The sequence below is a fragment of the Lepisma saccharinum genome, chromosome 6 (assembly GCF_977018435.1).
Source record: "Lepisma saccharinum chromosome 6, izLepSacc3.1, whole genome shotgun sequence".
Lineage (NCBI taxonomy): Eukaryota > Metazoa > Arthropoda > Insecta > Zygentoma > Lepismatidae > Lepisma > Lepisma saccharinum.
Genome location: NC_139234.1, coordinates 52942453 through 52961916, shown reverse-complemented (window position 1 = coordinate 52961916; position 19464 = coordinate 52942453). Strand labels below are relative to the sequence as shown.

At 36.2% G+C, this 19464-nt stretch overlaps 1 protein-coding gene across 2 annotated transcripts in view; it reads left to right on the top strand.

Annotated features, from left to right (window-relative positions):
* LOC145988754 (tRNA (34-2'-O)-methyltransferase regulator WDR6) overlaps positions 1-18952 on the top strand; it is a 64222-nt gene extending 45270 nt beyond the window's left edge. For both annotated transcript variants that reach the window (XM_083123914.1, XM_083123913.1), the window contains exons 12-17: positions 4623-4805; positions 9697-9979; positions 10940-11165; positions 14098-14624; positions 16539-16704; positions 18658-18952. In XM_083123914.1, coding sequence (XP_082980040.1) covers positions 4623-4805; positions 9697-9979; positions 10940-11165; positions 14098-14624; positions 16539-16704; positions 18658-18727 — 1455 coding nt within the window. In that variant the 3' untranslated portion in view covers positions 18728-18952. The remainder of the gene's footprint in view (positions 1-4622; positions 4806-9696; positions 9980-10939; positions 11166-14097; positions 14625-16538; positions 16705-18657) is intronic.
* The last annotated feature ends 512 nt before the right edge of the window (positions 18953-19464 follow it).

The following is a 19464-nucleotide window of genomic DNA, read 5'->3' as shown; positions in this document are numbered from 1 at the left end:
CGAGGCTGTTGCATTTTCATAGCATCGGTGTAGTAGTTATGCATTTCATGACTGAGTTTAAGGAGGTTCTCGATATTAAACAAGTTGTCACATCCTGTAGTAAAATTCTTTTTGTCAAAAAACAGACTATTGTTTCTGGAAATGTTATAAAAAATTCACATCTGGTCCCCCACTTGGTCCATGTTACAATGGGTTCGGGAGCTATACTTCTAGGTTTTGAAATTTGGTTATCTACTTATCTTCAATATCCAGAAGGGTACAAATTAACCTAGAAATATATCTCCCTAAGCTACTGTATGCAGCCACACATCTCCCATGTGCGATGTATGGTGTTCCCAGTTAGCAGCGAGTGTTCGGAAAAAGACTCGTTGGTATCTATAGGAACTTTCAGCCTAAATTTAAACGGTTACTAGAGGAGCACTCGCAGTTTTTCAAACCCAGGGATGAAATTAAGTACAACTCGTATGAATGACAAATTCATTGGTCATTTGGCCTTAGGACAAGCATCTTGAATTATCACAGGCAAAAACAAACATTTATGTACATGTTTACACTCACAGCACTTAGATAAGATAACATTCTACTTACAATATCTGGAACTCATATTTGGCATGGACACAAGCACTTTATACCAGACATTTTGTTACACACACACTTTTGAACTATAATGGCTCTGTTTCATGCGGGAAAACCTAATTTGTTGGCACAAACACACACAATCCCATGCTTTCTGTAGCCTCTCGAAGCTACTGAGGGTACTGGTAATGATGGATGGGTATTCCACTCTTCGATTGAAATGGATTACTGTCTCTATGTATCTAATTGTTCATCTTATACAGCCACGTGGCCACGCGCAAAATGTTTGTGACAAGGAAAATCAGCATTTTCCGTTTTTATCACTTTTTAGCATGCCCGAATCCCATCTATTGGCATGGATAACTTTTCTGGCTGTTATCTGCCATTTGAGCGCATACTAGGCTTTTGAGGTACTCGGAATCACTATATCATAGTGATGAGTTGTTCCGGAACGAAACCAGCAAGTGAACGAATTATTCCATTTCCGGAAGTCAGCTGGAATTGATTCCGGTTGTGCGCGGAGCTACTGCGCCTGCGCCGTTGTCAACACATGCAAGAAACTTCTACAAGCGGCTTCTCTTGTCCTATTGTTCCCTTACTTTCCTGTTATCTGCCTCAGCATTAAAAAGGCACTCCGAGGAGAGGGAAGAGGGAGGAGTAGGAGAAAACAGCAGGGACAATGTGAATTCTGCAAAATTCTGCCCTGGCTCAGAGAAAAATTTCCCTCCCATGTAGCAAAAAATTTCCCTTTCGACTTAAAAATTCCTGATTTTCCACAACCAAGAAATACAACAATAAGATAGAAAATAAATTATCCTTACTTTCAGGATTTATCCAGAACTTCTAATCTAAGAGGGTGTAAATGATGTAAAGGCAAATTTAGCACCAAATCAGACTGATTGATTGATTTGTTTTATTTTACTTCGCTTTTTGTGCCACTTTTGGCTGATTTGTGAAGATGAAGATGAATTTTTTTGATTTAGTTTATTTTACTTCGCGTTTTGTGCCTCTTGGCTAATTTGCGAAGATGGGGATGAGTGATGAAATTGATGAATGGACATTCACAAACAACCAAGCCCGAGCGGGATTCGAACCTGGGACCCTTGGCATTGCAGCACAATGTGCTAACCACTCGGCCACAGGGTCCGGCATGCGAAGATGGAGATGAGTGATGATTGATGAATGGACACTCCCAAACATCCATGGATTCGAACCCGGGACCCCCGACGTCGTAGCACGATGTGCTAACCCCTCTGCCACGGGGTCGCCTACCAAATTAGATGACTGTGAATAAATTTAAGGGGGGGGGGGGGTCTGTTGTGAAAAAAATAGAGCCGTGTTATTTAGAGGTGGATAAATCACTGAGTATGTAGTTAATTTATTTTCTTCACGTTGGACAAAATCTGCTTTATTTGAGTCGTTATTGTTAATTAATATTTTTACTTGAATGTTGTTACACTTTTTAACTCAATCACGATCAACTAAGTTCGAACTGAAAGAAAATACATTTCAGGTGTTTATACGCCACCAAAGGAAAAAGGTAAGTATTATTTAATGCAAGACATCTAATTCCACCGTTTCTTGCACATTTTAGATGTTTAGCCCTTTTCCCTTCCTTGGGTCCAAAATTTCCCATTTCTGGGAAAGTTTCCTGTTGGGACCGTCGCGGTTAAACTCCTCTCCCTGCTATTGAGGTCAGAAGGAACCAACCAAGAAGCCAAAGATAATAGAGGGCGTTACTAGTTTTTAACTTGCTCCATGCTCCCCAATAGGGTGACTGTACATTTGAAGGACTAGTCAGTGAGTCTTGGTACGAGTTTTTGGAATCGGAATGAGAGTTTGGAGTCGGAATGAATTGTTCCGAGGTTTCGTTCTGACCAAACAGCCTGGAGAGAGACGAGGGTGCGGGTGTGTTTGAAATTCACCTGCGCTTCGTAAAATGAAATGTTCGCCGAAATCTGAATCTGAATCATAAGAACATCGAATTCTAAAAAGAAACAGACGTAACTATGTATTTGAAGTTGATAAAAATACATTTACATTGAGAGAAGAGTGCAGTAATAATTTGGCATACATAACAATTTAATTTATTAATTACATTCAACGGTTACATTTTTCATTATTCTCCCCCCTTTTCCTCTCATTACACAACCTTTATCAAGAATAGATACAAGGGAAAAAGAAAATATGAATTATGAACCATTCTTCTTGTCGACATATAAGAAACGTATATTTTTAAAAGCCCGATATTGAGATATTTGCATCGACGAATCAATTACATGCAATCGGCCTCTTTGAGAGATTTTGTTTTACCACATGGAATATTTTTTTAGCTTTATTTCCATCGCTTTTATTGTGATTGCTATTTGTTATAGCTAATATCAATAATAAATGGGATAAGATGCATGATGATAATTTTCTCCTTTCAAAGTAAAGTATAATTTCACATTGTTGAGCAGTGCAGCCGTGAAGTGTAAAATGCTGCAAAACAACATTGAATGGGCCCACCCTTTAGCCGCGTGTAATTAACACACACTATTATTACCAGGTCATCGTCAGCACAAAACTCCATCCTACATTATTTTCAATTTCCCACCTTGTGTCCTGGCAAGGAGGAACGAAACATGAGCCTCGTTCCTCGGAACGAGAGGAAATGATTCTGAAAAGGAACGAGTGAACAAAATCATGGTGGAACTGGAACTGGAATGTTCCAGTGGAATGAAAGGAAGGAGTTTTAGGAATCGATTCCTTTAGATGAGCGGAACGAAAGGAATCAAATCCACAAAAGGAACGACGTTTCCCATCGCTACTATATCGGCAGTTCCCAATGATTTCAGGGCCATTGTGCTCACTCACTATGCTTCTACATAAAACACTACTTGGACATGATCTTTACTCCTTGAAAGCTAGTACAGTACAGAATAGAATCTAAGATGGCTTCCTACTCTCATAATAAAGAAAGTTTTCCATTCAGGCCATGACTTCATGCCTAGGGAGGCTTCCATTGGCTCAATCAAGTCATGGGTAGCTTGGTTCAAACAGTTCCAAGTCTGGCCACCAGGTGTCAGACTAGGATGGAGTTCTTCAACTGTTTGATTGTTTTACTCCAAAAAACATCGATTTTTGGGGTTTCTTAAGCACAGTTATTATAACTGGGTAAATGAAAAGTATTTTCAAGGAAAGAGGGTTATTCTGAACCTACACAAATGTTCGCTTGAAAATCCGTGAGTAAATAAAAATTTTGTATGTTAAACAAGTTATAGCACATGGTGCTTTGTATGCAAAATGGCTTGGGTATGTTGATAAACTTATTTTGTTCTGGATTGTGGCTTTAACAAGATTTTAAGCTGTTTATTAGGGTTTTTAGGCATTACTCTTAATTTCCGCTAATATTGATACTACACAAAATGGCTTCCCATGTCATATTAGCATGGTAGCCTTGAGCCTTGCACTTGAATGAAATAGTGTGGTGCTTTGTTTGTATTTGGGAATGTATGGCCAATCCTTGATTGGTCATAACATGGCGATTTCTTAGTTTATTTTACTTACAAATCCTAGCGACCTCTAAATATGCTTCGAATGGGCTAGTTTTTGGCATACACACTTCTTTTTGATAGAGGAACAAAAACAAGCTTGTGGAAAGTATGTGTTAAAACTTGTTTTTTTACCCATAAGAAATGGACCACCCTAGTACACATGTTATGTTATTTTGCTCTAGTTGCACCAGTTGCTCTAGTGGTACAATACTGAGATATGTTCATTTAACTATGTTTAATCAGTAATGATAGGTGTGATTAGGTGCAAGAGAAAATTTTGGATGATCTTAATTCTGTCGTACAAAATAAAAATGATTGTGGTGATATTGATGATGATAATGGTGTTTTTTTGTGCCGCAAACAGCAAGCCTGCACCTTGTCAAAGCACAAAAATCATAAAATAAATACAACACATTAACATTACAATAGAAATGGTTTAAGTGTGGTTTGTTAGTATTTTCTTTAAGAAGGACACTCTTTGTAGAAACACAATGCTTGTTATACTTTCAGATGAAGTTTATAATCTGGAGTTGCAATGAGCAGCGCTTGCTACTAGATATCTATTGTGGAGGAGGACATAGATCATGGGATTTTGTACTAAAGGATAATCAATTGCATTTCACCTTCATAAAGGATAAAGCTGTCCACAAAGTTTCATGTGCCTTTGAAAAATATGTCAAGCCAATGTTATTGGTAGGTACAATTTGAATATCCATGTATGCATGTACAAGCGATATTCTGAAAGTAAGTTTCCATGGTGTACCTTCCATAGTTTATTTTTATTCTGGATTTGAGGAGGAGTTATTGTTAAGAACAGAAATGATATATTTACCCCTAAATAAATATGAATAACCAAATTGTTCTTTCAGGCTTTGACTTGGAAAAATAATATTAGAAGTTCTTTAAATGAATAATGATGTTTCATATGTTTCATTGCAACATGTAATTTTATTTATTCCTATTGAGTTTGATGATACAAAAGAGAATTATGTGTAACATCACTTTTAGTAATAAGAAAATATGTGCTTATATACTTACAGATAATTAATAAAATGTATTTTCCAGTAAAAACGTAAGATTTTATCTTGTGTAAAGCTTAATTATATATCCATGGAAGGGCATTACTAGCATTACATTTTGTTCATGTCATTCAAGGAATAAAAATGCCCAGAAAGATCTATTTCCAAACACAGTGTACATAAATGAGAAATATATTCTCATAACTTCTTCATTAACCCATTTTTTTGCTAATATTGTAGATCTGCAACACCCCCAAAAATATTTTTTGAATCATTTTAAGACGGTAACTTTTTCTGAATTTTGTGTTGTTAACGTCAAATAAGTCCCATTCTTCATTATTTTGCTTCAAACAGTACAATAAATGTTCATGTGCTGGTATTATTACACTACAGAAAATAGTATTTGTTTTTTTGTTGATGTCTTATTTTCTATCATTTTTTTACCTGGCAACACTGTCATATTTGAAACCATTTCTTCCAAGTGATTGTGTTCGTGACATATCCTGCTAGAAACTATGCTGCAAGGAATTCACCCGTGATTTGATTTGTTGACTTATTATTATGTATTTATTAGTGTACCATATATGCAACGCCAGCGTAAAAGGCTGTAAAAAAATCAGTTACAACTTTCTATCTAGAAATCTGTCCTAACACATTCATGCTGTGTTTCTGATATAAGTAAGTATATCGTGAAAAGTTAATCACACTCGATAAAGCATTTATTTGCCGAACTCCATGATGAAGTAGTTAGCACTTCATGGTATGATGCCAGAAGTCCTCAGTTTGAATCCTAACCTGGGCATGTGGGTTATTTATGAATATCTCTTCATCAATTAATCAATTACATCATATCGGCACTAATCCTCATCTTTACTATTAGCCAAAAGTGGCAGAAAAGCGAAGTAAAATAATCCAAACAAATCACTCAAACATTACAGATGCTTGCAAATTCATCACATGTGGATCCAAACATTGTTGTTCTTCTTCCAGAGGCAGCAGAAGTTTACAAATAATGACATGATCACAACTGACAACCTCTCCTTTGACACAGCAGGGGGAAAAGAAATATGTACTCAGTCTGTAACAATGGATGATGATCAGCAGTCAACTTTCAACAATACAACCAATTGTTGAAGAAGATACAGTCAACTTCAAGAAATTCAATTATAGTCAACTTCAAGAAATTCAATTACTAACATTTTGATGTACAGTATAGAGTGCCCCAAATTGTCAGATTATAATTTGTCACTGGATGACCAAGTCAAATGATTTCTTTGCCTCCTCTGCCAGGAGATGTTGGGCACTGGTAGAAGAAAATTGATAATTGCAAGAGGCTAAGATGTCCCATTCAAGTATGACATTGAAACACGATTTCTGTAGAAGTGCATGGAAGATTTCCAAAAATTGTAATCGAATAAATTGTAATATCACAGATCTTATAATAATAATAATAATAATAATAATAATACATAATAATAATAACCCATTGCACAACATACCGTGAGGGCCAGGGCATACCTACCAACTGCCGGCCTCACTCCTATCTGCCCAGGTGGAAGATTATCCAACCAGTTACGGGGTGACATGTTGTCAGCACGATGAACCCCCAGTCATTGTTGTAGGTTTCCATGACAGGGTTATGCTGCTCATTCGTAGCTCCCAAATTTCCTCACGATGATGGGTGGCCACCAGTCCCATACACATGTAGATATCTCAGGAGAAAAGTTGTTACGCTTCCCCCAAGAGACTCGAACCTGCGTGCATCTCGTAGCCGTAAGTATATAGAGACTTTCAAAAATGCATATATACTAACATGTCGTGATTCAAAAGTAATTCAAGATTCAATGTTTGTTGTTTTATGTATTCCAAAAATTCTGTATAAGTCTAATTGAAACTACAATTAGTGCTCATAGTATATAATGTTACTATTGCTCTATAGAATAAAAATTGCAACCTAGTGCTCCATATGTGTATTAATACTCCTTTATATTGATGTGTGACAGTGGAAAAAAATAATTTTTGTAGAAGACAAACAAATTTTCTCCCAATATAAATTTTTTATAACCTAATTTTGCTGACGTTGCACATATGAAATGCCCAAATTTCCATAGTCACCCTGTGTATTGAAACAAAATGACATTTGTTTTGCATTATCAGTGCCTCTAACAGTAATCTAATATGAAGTTCAAGTAATTTCTTCCAGCTATAAATTTGCTGTGAAAAATGGGTTAATATAATTTTTATGATGATTCTGAAATTAAACTGCATGGTGCAACAGCCCTTTCAGAGCCACACATTGGTTGATGTGTGACCAGTGCATCAACTCCCATTGCCACTGTTTTCTGGCTTTTGAGACCAGAGTCCACAATTGTTGCTTTCAAGTAGCTTCACAATTATCTTCTTGTTGCTGATCCCACTGGAATTGAACCTGTGACATCTTGCACCAAAAGCAAGAGTGCTAACAATTCAGCTATGTGGGGGATCTATGGTGATTCTGTTATTTCAATATTATTATACTTTGTATATAATGTATGTGCTTTTGCTTTTTACTTGTTCTCTTCGTACTACCCTGACATAACAAATATATACATGTTTTCAGCAGGGATGACCGATTCTTCGAGACTAGAAACTCACTTGAATTTGTATTCGATGTGTGTATCAAAGAATGCCATGTATCGCATTTTCAATTGTATCGATATGTACAATATGGCAGCAAGTGCACTTGATAAAACTCATTTTTGAGACCACTTGAAACTTGCAGGAAAATGGATATACCTTCTGAGAACGGATTTGATGCATCTTTTGAAATAGCAAACACTTCTTGAGAAAGAGAAAGTATACTAAAGTGATCTTCCTGTGAGTTTCGTAAACATAAGCGAAAAACCATTATTAACATCTACGTCCATATCAAACTTTGCTGGACTGCGTTTACAGGAAAATCATGTTTGTGAGAGATGCAATATTTATGCTCACTTTTTCGACATCCAATGAAAGCACACCCTACTGCTCTTAAAACATATAAAGGGGATTAGTTTTTCTTACGTGGAAAATATAATTTGAGCATTTCACATTAAATGATAAGTTTTCACCTTCTGACTTGTTACCAAACTTCTTACGAAAATACGGGACTGTAGATACTTATTAATATTTCTTTACAATCTGACATATTTTGCAAGCCAAATTAACCACTCACTTGCTCTCCAACTAGTATTATGAAAAGACCTTTACAAAATAAACGGGACTGTGTTTTTACATTATTTCGCCATTTTCGACATGCAAGCCATCACAATAGTATATTTTAAGAATCAACATCGATGTGATGTGAAACAAAGATCATTTTACTGCAGTTGAAGAGGCTCATGGTATTTGAAAGATATACAAAAACAACTTAATTTTTTATAATAAACGAGCTTATTCAACGAAACTTACCTTGAATTTAGCCAGTTTTCACTACATACATCCACCATTAAATCTTCCTCTTAATCTGTAATAATTGATTCTCCAGTTACACACCTCAAACACATAGCTGCAATCAGAGACCTCTAGATACCAGACTGGAAACGTGGGTCAACTTGAAGCCAAAAATTTCAAAGCATATTTTCATATTTCCAACAACTATTTTGAAGATTGTGAGTCATTGCACCACACAAGATTGCAGTTTATAAGTTTACTAAGAAGGATATAACTACATATTCCACTCTACAAGTGAGAACTAATATCATAAATATGAAAACAATAACAAGCTATAATGCGCAGCTCCCCCATATTTCTATTCCCCTGCCTATGCGCGGATTCAAACAAAAGCACATTTTTCCAGTCCGTATCTAGAGGTCTGTGGCTGCAATACACTCGGAAAGAAGTTGCAAATCCCATAAGAATCAGTGGTCCCTGTTTTAATTGATTCTAGAATGTTACATTTTTTCACTTGCAAAGAGCAGGGCCTGACCTCCGTGGTGGAGTGGTTAGGTTCCAATCCCAACCTGGACATTTTTGTTCTTTGTGGGTGTTCCTTCATCAATATCATCACATCAACAAACGTTCTTATCTCTGCAATTAGTGGCAGAAATGCAAAGTAAAATAAACCAAATCAGTGAAGCAACCAAAGATCAGGTATGGGCCACTGTTTTTTATTAATAACTTATAATTAAACTATCAGGTAATTAATCAGTCAATCCAAAATGTAAAGTAATTATATTGTTCATTTACAAACCATTTTCATTAAAATAGTCCTGCACCATGGCCGTGCGGTCTAAGGCACGCAGGTACGAGTCTCCTGTGGGAAGCGTAACAACTTTTCTCCTGAGAATTCGGCCTGTCTATGGGACTGGTGTCCACCCACCATTGTGAAGAAATTGGGGAGCTACACATGAGTAGCGTAACCCGGTCATGGAAACTTACAACGATGACTGGGGGATTGACCGCATGTCACCCCGTAACTGGTCGGATGATCTCCCACGTCAGGTGAGTGAGAGAGTAGGATAAGGTGGGAGTGAGGCCGGCAGTCTGTACATAGGCCTGTTGCTCCGCAGGTTATTATTCATTAAAATATTTTAATTAATTTCCAGAGTGGAATTCACATCAAGCAAATTGGCAGTCTGAAGTACATACCCATTGAAGGCGAAAGTTATCCATTGCTGGTAGCAGGTAGTGAGGATACCACTGTGCGTGTACTAAATCCACAAACTCTGAAGAACATCTCTATTCTCCGAAGCCACATATCAAGTGTAAGGACAGTGGCTGTGTGTCCTGTTCATGGTAAAGGAAAGCAAGGTGTGAAATCTGATGTGCTGGTGTTTTCTGCTGGAGGTCGTGCACAGATGAAAGTTTGGAGGGTAATGGCAAAACAAGGTTTGTGTAATTTTCACATCAGTAAGTGTAGTTTGTTGCCTGAGAGTATGGTGAAGGGGTGTTATGACTGTTGGTGTTAACAGTGACAGTGAAATCCAGGTTTTGGGTGAAGGACTGGTGAAGGATCCCGAGGTTGAGGGCTGTGGATGGTATACCCCCACTGTCTCAATGTCACCATATTAAGGCTAGAAGGGCCAGTAACATCAAAATGTGAACTACTACTGAAAGACGACAGAGGCAAAAGAGAACTTGAATTTCTCCCCACGTTGGAAGTGGAAGTATGAATAAGTATTTCCAGGATTCCATATATTCCTTATGGAGAGGCAACTTCAACTTCAAATTACGTCTAATCAAATTGACATTTCGACTTTTCCAACCGGAAATGAATTCTTGAGCCTGTTCATATGTTTTCCTATACCATCAGAAGTTTGATATTCCCAACAGAAGAAATAAATATTACTCCCGTAAGGGAAATGCTAGGTTTTCTCATCCTTCTATGATCATCCAGCACACACATGGACCTCTCTTTCCCCAGCTCGCTGAGGGGGAAAGGTCGGTGGGGGAGAAACAGTTTAGGGTCCTAGCATCTGGACACAAACTGTTCCTCCTGCCCTTAAACCATAGGAATAGTCCCCAGGCTATGTGAAGTTTCATCTGAAGAAGACCCTGTTACAGGGTGGAAACGTTACGTTTTTATGTATATTTTTTATACTATAAAAGTTTGCCTTGGTCAGCATTTTAATGTTTTATTAAATAATATGTGCATATATTTTTTAAATATTTAGTAATTTACTTTCATATGAATAACATAACAAATATAACATGGATGTATGTTTTATCCCATGTAATTCATCGGTTTATCATTCATTGTCATAATTAACCTAGAAATGTAGAAAAGCAACATAAAATAACTAATATGCGAATATAAATATCACAAACTTCTTTTCTCTTTTCTCACAGGCACTCAAGAGCTTTTGGTTGCTTGCAAAGAAGTAACTTCACATATGGTACGAGCACATGAAAAGAAATTTAAAAAACCATGGAAGTATATGGAAGTCATCCATGATCCAGAAGCTCGATACATGGATTTAAGTGCAATTAAAGTGGATAGAATTTATGATAATTCAGAGAGAAAATTTGAAGATATTTTCTTAGTAGCTGCAGCCTGTTCAGACAGCTTCTTAAGGTATGCTTTCAGCTGGTCAGTTTTTGCAAACATTTTAATGATTAACAAATGTAACAAAGACAAGTGGAGTTTGTTTTTAAGTCCACTTTATGCACAGAAAGGCTAATTGGGACTGGACCTTCAGTTTAATGTGGGATCCGAACCTCTATGTGCCTCCACTGAGTATCGAACACTGTGCCATCAGTGAGGCCCCTGTAACAAAGATGAATGAGCCAATAACAGAATTTGCAAAATACTACAGCTAAGTTTACATTAAATTCATAATATTCAATTTTACATGTGATTTTTTTTTATAATTTTCAATATAATATTGTAATTTTTCACTATTTGCTACCTATATTTGGGATTTTTGTTTCCTAAATTTGCATAGTACATGAGAGAATTGGAGATAAATAGAAATGGCCAAATTCGTAGACACTCAAGCATGCAGAAATGTTTGTACTGCAGTTGTGTTAAAATTTATAATCTTAACATGAGATATGAAAGACCAGATTTGAGATTTTTATTTTATTTTGAGTGGAATGGATTAAGTAGAGCTGACAGATGCCTGCTTTAAATCATAATGTATGGGGTTCTTGATTGTTAAAGTGTCAAATATAAAAGAAAAACTTAACTTTTTTTTTATTGACACTAAGAAACTTAAGTGCATTAGGCACGATTCACGAAATTGCATTAACCCATTAGTGCATAAGTTTACTAATAATGGTTTTTGCATTTTTTTCATAATTTTGGTACTCATAGGGTGCAAATATGAAACAAATACCGTAATTTCAGTTTTATTGTTGGTAACAATGGAACTAAGGGGTGTGCAATATATTGCACGCTATGCATAGTTAACATGTGTACTGTTTATTCACATCACAATTAAGAACTTGGTTTCAACTCAGAACATTGTTTCAGTGAAACCTATGACTGTACTTAATACTACAAATTGTTACAAGCTTTAACCACTTGTACACTTTAACATTTTTTGAATAATAACAATAATTATAATCATATATTATAACTGGTTATCAGTTTTTGCGTGGTATTGTAGGAAACACTCAGGATGGAGTCCCACGTTACATTTATTACATACGTATTTAGCTCTCCCTGAACACTTTTCATTTGCACATCTCCTGACTTTAGGTATTTTCACTGGCCAGTGATTCATCCTGTCATACCGCACATCGACTAATGGAGTTGCTGCTTGCTTTCCCTGGTGTGTAGCTGTTCCAAACATTTTTAACAAAGCAAGAGCTATGTATCTTCGAAAGGAGAGAAGGGATTCTGTACTGTTTCTTGAATTCACCTTTTTAGCCAAAATCCAAGCGTTGGAAACAGAAATATCCAAAAAAAATATGCAAATATGGTCGACCACCACTTTTTCTGCCTAATTCGTGTGCGGTAGGCAGCAACATCTTGGTCCATTTGGTCCACTCCTCCTATCCCTTTATTGTAGTTAGATATAATACTCGGTTGCGTGACTGTAATTTTTGCTCTTTTTGCCTGAGACCAACGATTGGCTTGGCCAACTGAGAGTTCCTCAAAGTTTGTAGCTAGGGTAACGACGCTATTGTCGTTCCACCGTACAAGAAGTACATCATCACACGAACAATAATCATGCTCTCCTCTATCCTTCTTTCTCATGTCCTTCTTTTTTACTAGAGTGCATTTCATTGTTCTTCCATCCTGTATTGTCCCTGTAGCGCATATGCCATATGCAGATAGCTCTTTCATAAGAGCTACAGAGGTTAAATAATAGTCAAAAAAACTTTATGCCTTGCATTTGGAGGAATATCAGCTGATTTTATGAAGATAACACAATATCCCCTCCAAGTCCAAACTGGTGAATTCCACTACTTTCCTTCCCAGTATATATTTGAAATGTTATCAAGTACCCAGAACTAGAATACAGAGCCCAATTTTTAAAACCGAAACAAGACGGTTTTCCTCTAATAAATTGTTTGGCTGAATGTTTTCCGTAACATTCAACCTGAATCAAGGGAAAATTTTATTGAGAAAAAAGAACATATGCACGTATTGATAAATTAGTGTTTGAAGTAAAACACGAGGACAGTATATGCTCTCTTTATGAATAAATTTCGTTATATTCTAACAATAAACAATAACAAGCTTCATACATTGTTGTATAACAAGGCTCAACAATTAGATAAAGCAATCATGAAGGAAAAGCTAGTGCAACATTTCAAGCAGAATGCAAGCCATAATCATGAAACAATGGCTTTCAAAGAGGTTGCTATGCATAGTGTACAATATATTATACACCTAACTTTTATTGTTTCCAGATATCTATGTAAACCGATTCTTTGTTCAAATATTAACTGTACACAAACTGCAATACACAGCTTCCTGGTAAACAAAAAAATAGTTACATGAAATGTAAAATAAAATTTATAATTTGAAATTTGCTTTCCCAGTGCGTGTTACTTGAAAATCTCTTGAGCCATTTTTAAAACTACTTCTTCTTCTTCAGCTTCAACAATCACAATTGCCAGGACATTATTAAAAATGTGATTCTTGGTGTTCCGAAAACCGTCTTATACAAATACAGAATCATTTTAAGAATTTGATAGAAGAATAGAAGAATATTAGTGAATGTACAATATATTGCACACTATGCACTAATGGGTTAATAAAATCAGTAATGTAAACTTGAGTAGGCTATGGTCTGTATTTTAACTAATGAGAAAGTTCTTTATGTTGAAATGGTTTATATAACATTTGGAGAATTTAATTTTAGTTTAGATAAGGATATATTTTAAATTTCAAAACATTAAAAATTTAATAGCATAGTGTTAAAGTTATGTAAAAAATGGTCAAGCCTGTTTCATTGTAATAGGATCCTTGTTCAAATCTAACTTCCAAAAACTGTAGGCCTAGTCCTGGTTACTCTGTTTGAGTATAATGTTGGCTTTCTTGTTTATTACAGATTATTCTGCTTTGAATTACTGAGTGGGAAACTGTGGCTTATTTCCACCTACAAGTATCACAAAGTTTGCATCTTGAAAATATGCATCTTGAGAATATGCAATAAGATAATTGTAGCCACATTCCCAACTGATGGAATTATTGCATTGTGGGATGTCAGCGACTGTGTACACTCACTAGAACAGCTGTTCAAGTACAAGCTTAGGAAATCAGAAGACAGTGATGAAGAAAACCGAGCAGATGGAAATGTGACTGAAGATCACTTGTGTAAAACTGCAGAAGATGTAATGTCTCGACATGCACATTTAAAACCATTTTTTATACATAAAATTCACCAGTGTGGTACTAACGCAATTGACTGGAAAAGACTGTCTTCTGATAAAGTCCTTGTTGTAACAGGAGGTGATGATAGTGCTGTGAACTTGACAGTTATAAAATTCAGTGGCTGTTATGAACAGACGGACGTGGTTAAGGCAGATGTACTCATTTATATGCAAAACCCCTCATCACATTTCTCTCAAGTAACAGGTATAAACACATTTTGTGACACTAAGATTTCTTGGAATACATAGACTAGGCTAGTGTTTATGTGATACTAGTTTCACTATCAACTTTCAAGTGTTAATTCACTTATAAAAAACAAAATTGATCACTATGATATGAGGCAAGTCCGGAAAGTAAAGATACAAAGGACAATATGCATTCACATAATTTTTATTTTACAACACCTTCCATTACAAGGTCAGTGCCTACACATGCTCTGCTTTTTCAACATAGTTGATGCCATTATCCAAACACTTATTAAATGTGGGAACCCACTTCTGTATCCGAGTCATAGAAATCTGCTGCCTGTCTGTTGAACCACATCATAACATCTTTCATCTCATCTCATCCACATATAAATTATTTTAGTTGAGGAAACAAGTGAAAGTCGCTGGGTACAAGGCCCAGGCTATATGGTGGATGGTCCAAAACATCCCACTTCACCAAAATATCCGACTCAATGTTTTCAGAAGGTAAATGGTGACATTTCTGTCGTGGAGCAGGCTGGTGCCACATGTCATCATTCCCCCTCTTTTTGTTTTGAATGGCCCATTGAGGGTCTGACAATATGCAGCAACATTAACTGTTGTGCCAGGAGTCATGAAGTCAACCACGGAAATGCCGTCTATCCCAGAAAATGGAAACCATGATTAGATATTTTTTTGGGCTCAAAGTGCAGTTTTGAATTATTTTTTTGGGGGGGGATGCATATGGTGCCATTGTGGTGACCTTTGCTTGGATTCAGGCATGTGGTGGTAAACCCAAAATTCATCTCCAGTCACCATTGAGTCCAGCAACCAATATCCTTCCTCTGCATAGCATGTTAGAAAGTTGAGCATGGAACTCATCCATTTTGTTTTGTGTTATATTTTGGGCACCAAGCTTGCATACATTTTTCTGTACCTAATTTCACAGTCAGTCTCTCATGAATTGTGGTCTTAGATACTTCAGAAATGAGGTCATGTAATTCTGCTTATTGTCAAATGCTGATATGCATGAGTTTTGTGAAGAAAGTTGTCAGAAATCAAAGACAGTCAACTGTTCCTTTCTTCCTCATGAAACTCATTCCTGTCTACCTAGGATTCAGGGGACCACTTCATCACATTTCCTCAACTCGTAATGTTCCCAGAAACAACAACAATTTCTGCAATAATGTACACTGGATGCACACCAAATGCTTTGAGAAACTGTATCACAGAATGCACCTTGCTTTTGGCAGGATTCTGGATCAGTGCTGCCATTGCAAACATGTGTTGAAGAAAGCTCTGTATAGTACTGCTGAACAAACATGAGGAGAAAGTGTAAGGATCAAGGTAAAGTTAGTTAGCCACATGTGCATTACAAAATTTCCCTTTAGCCTACATCCAGTGTATCTTTGCTTTTCGGATATGTCTCATATCACAAATCAGTAACTGATTTTTTATGTTTCTGAATTTTACATTTTCCCACATTATACACCAACTTTTCCCAGTACGAATACATCAAAATATTATAATCCTTCCCTATATTTTAACGTATTTATTAACCCCCCAGAAAAAAAAACATATAAACATTGTTCCACATAATTCATTCTCACTAGCATCATTTCAGCTCTCCATATTGATCTTGTTACCTGTAAATTTATTTGAAGTCTGTGCCACTCTTAGTGAAGATGAAAATCATATGCTTGAAGAAAAACTTGTACAAGATGAGATCTATCACTGTTGATACAAACCGGAAATAATGTATAGCAGTGCCACCACCAAGTGTTTTTGAAATTGCATGAAAATTACAACTTTACCTATTTTCTGCTGACAGATCTTTTTTTGTATTGTCCTGTTTGTATGTTTCTATTTTTGTCGTATATTTTAATTTCTACTTTAGGTATTGTTATTAAATGCCATACAATTAATTTTCCAGGTATAAAAATTCTAAACAACACATATCTGAGCTCAGCTATTGATCAGCGTATAAAAGTTTGGAAATGGAATTACAGGAAGGATTCTGAAGCTATTGATGTTGAACTTGTGTCCAGTTACTTAACTACAGTGCCAGATTTACAAGGAATGTGTGTGTGGGAATCAGGGTATGTATTCATAATTATCCAGTACATAAAAAGCAGTTACGTACCTCATACTCGTCTCTTCATGTGTTCAAATTTATATGCATCTGAACTGACATTTTTGTTGTTTTTAGTATATTGACGAATTTAAATATAAAAACAGTCATGTACTTACATTGATCTTAATCATATTAAGTAAAGAGAGTTTAAAATCATACTGTATTGCATGCATATGAGGGGTTCAGAGCATAACTGGCGTAACTCCATTCAAGACAGTTTTCAGAAAAAGACACATTTAAATAACTTAGTACGAGGTACATTTTTAAAAAAAGGGCCACTTTATTTGTAAAAAGTGACTGGCAACACTGATCAGATCGCATCTGCGCAATAGCATCAACTAGTCCATTGGCGACCTAACAATCATATTTTTGCTAGTCAGCTGTTGGTTATCATGTGAGTTCGAGTTTATTAAAATGACTGCATAAAAAGTTCAAGCAAACTCCATCTCCATGAAAAGTCATGGCAACTGTGTTCTAGGGTGAACAAGGTGTGTTTTTGGATTATTTCGTAGAGCGGGGGAAAACAATCGCACTGAAGATGTACTGTGAAATGATATCAAAACTCAGACGTGCCATACAAAAAACTAACGACGTGGAATAGTCCCTCAGGAACTGTTCTTACCCACGTCAACAGTAGGCCACACCGTTGCCTTCACTCTCCAGATTATTGAGAAGTTCGAATGGGAACTTTTTGATCACTCCCCATATAATCTGGACCTTGCACCTAGTGATTTCATGTCAATGATTCACAAAAACTGATGTGTTGAAAATGGCAGTGTTGGATTGGCTGAACTCCCAGTTGGCGAACTTCTATGCAGAGGGTATAAAAAACCATATTCAACGATACTAAAATTCCTTGGAAAATTATGGTGATTATGTTGAGAAGTGAAGTAAATATGTACGTGTTTGTAACCACTAATACAGTATTGCTACACTTATTTTCTTCTTTGATATAATCAATTGGCCCTTATCTTTTAAATGCTCCTCGCACTATATTTAGCTGTTGAAGAACAAACATGGTGGTGCCTCTATGAGCAAGAATTTGAAACTTAGGAGATACTTACTTCTAGCACTGAAATGTTGATACTTACACTTCTAAATTATACATGCAACTCAATTTCCACGAAAAGTGGACTTACTGCCTCTTGTGCTCTGAACCCCTTTTATCTACTACTCACTCTTTTACCCACAAATACTACCAACTCAAGTGTATTACATCCCAATCAACTTATCCGTATATTGCAAGTAGCTTTATCCTCCACCCCCAGGGGAACCTGTCAGTCCCTCCCTTTTCCAAATTTGTAGTAACTTTACCCAGGTGGCATATCTGCAGTCCTCAACCACTGCCCTTCTACCTGAACTACAATTTAATCATTGACAACCAAACAAATAACCAAAACATCAATTTGAATGGGCGTAAAGTTGGTCAGGGTCTCCCACATAGCCAAGTGTTTAGTGCTCTTGCCTTTGGTGTGAGCAGTTCTGGGTTTGATTCCCAATAGAGGCCCCTAAATGTTGGTGTTGACTCAGCATCGCGAGGACAATTGCGAAGCTACTTGAAAATAAGAAGTAGCGGGCTCTGGTCTCGAAGGCCAGAAAACAGCGTCGATGGGACTCAATGAGGTGACCACGAGTCACCCAATGAAAAGCCTCTCTAGCAGACTCTGGCCCTTCAAGGGCTGTTACGCCATGGAGTTTGTTTAGTTTTAGTCAAATTGTTCATAAATTTTTCCCCAACCACATATCTCCACCAGATATTGACAGAATCAAGTTTGATCTGATCCAATGATGATATTGTCAAATAGTTATGTATATTGAAACAATTTAGTGTTAATCTTAATGAAGAAAAAGTGAAAGTCTATTCAACTTTTCAGAATGTATATGTTAGTACCGTACATGCTTATTTTTTCTCTTGCAGCAGTGAATTGTCTGTGTGTGTGCATGGAAAAGGGATAGAGGTGATCACTTTAAAAGATGCAGACACATGAGGACAGCTTTCTATTTGAACTTTTACAGTGATTTCAAATTGAAGTTGAAAATGTTAACTGCAGTGCAGTTAAATGTGGATATAAAGTGTTTTATTTTAATTACATTTTTGTATGTTTTACTGTTAAGACAATTTCAGGCATTCCATGTTAATAAAATAACAGCATGTTGTTAGTAGTTGGAAAGAAGTTATGCAAAAAATAATAATAAACACCTCAAGAGATGTACTTTTAGATTTGTTTAAATTGAACATTACCTTCTACCCTTTCCTACTTCAATAATAGTGATTTAAAATGATTTTTAATTGCTCCAATATGATCTTTATGTACAATTTTCTCATTTTGTTATAACTAAAAATATGAAAGCAAAATTACTGGAGCCATACATGTTTTCTTTTTGACAGGAATACAAAATGTGAAATAACACACTGTAATGTTCATTTTTCATGTTTTTGAAAGGTGTGAGTTGTATTTTCCTACCATGTTTTGGCACGAAATGATGCAAAATGATCAATAAACTCAAATAGGAAATTTCCAGTTTATTTACTGATGCAACACTTTCTGATGTCTGAATTATCCTGAGAGTTATGCAAAGCACAGAAAATTGCTTAATCATGCTGTAAATATTTGAGAAGCCAAAATGGACTCCTTTACATAAACTTAACACTCTTACAACTACATAAATGTGATATTAGAAGGGAAAAGTATATTTTGTGTAATAAGTATAGTTTTTAAATCAA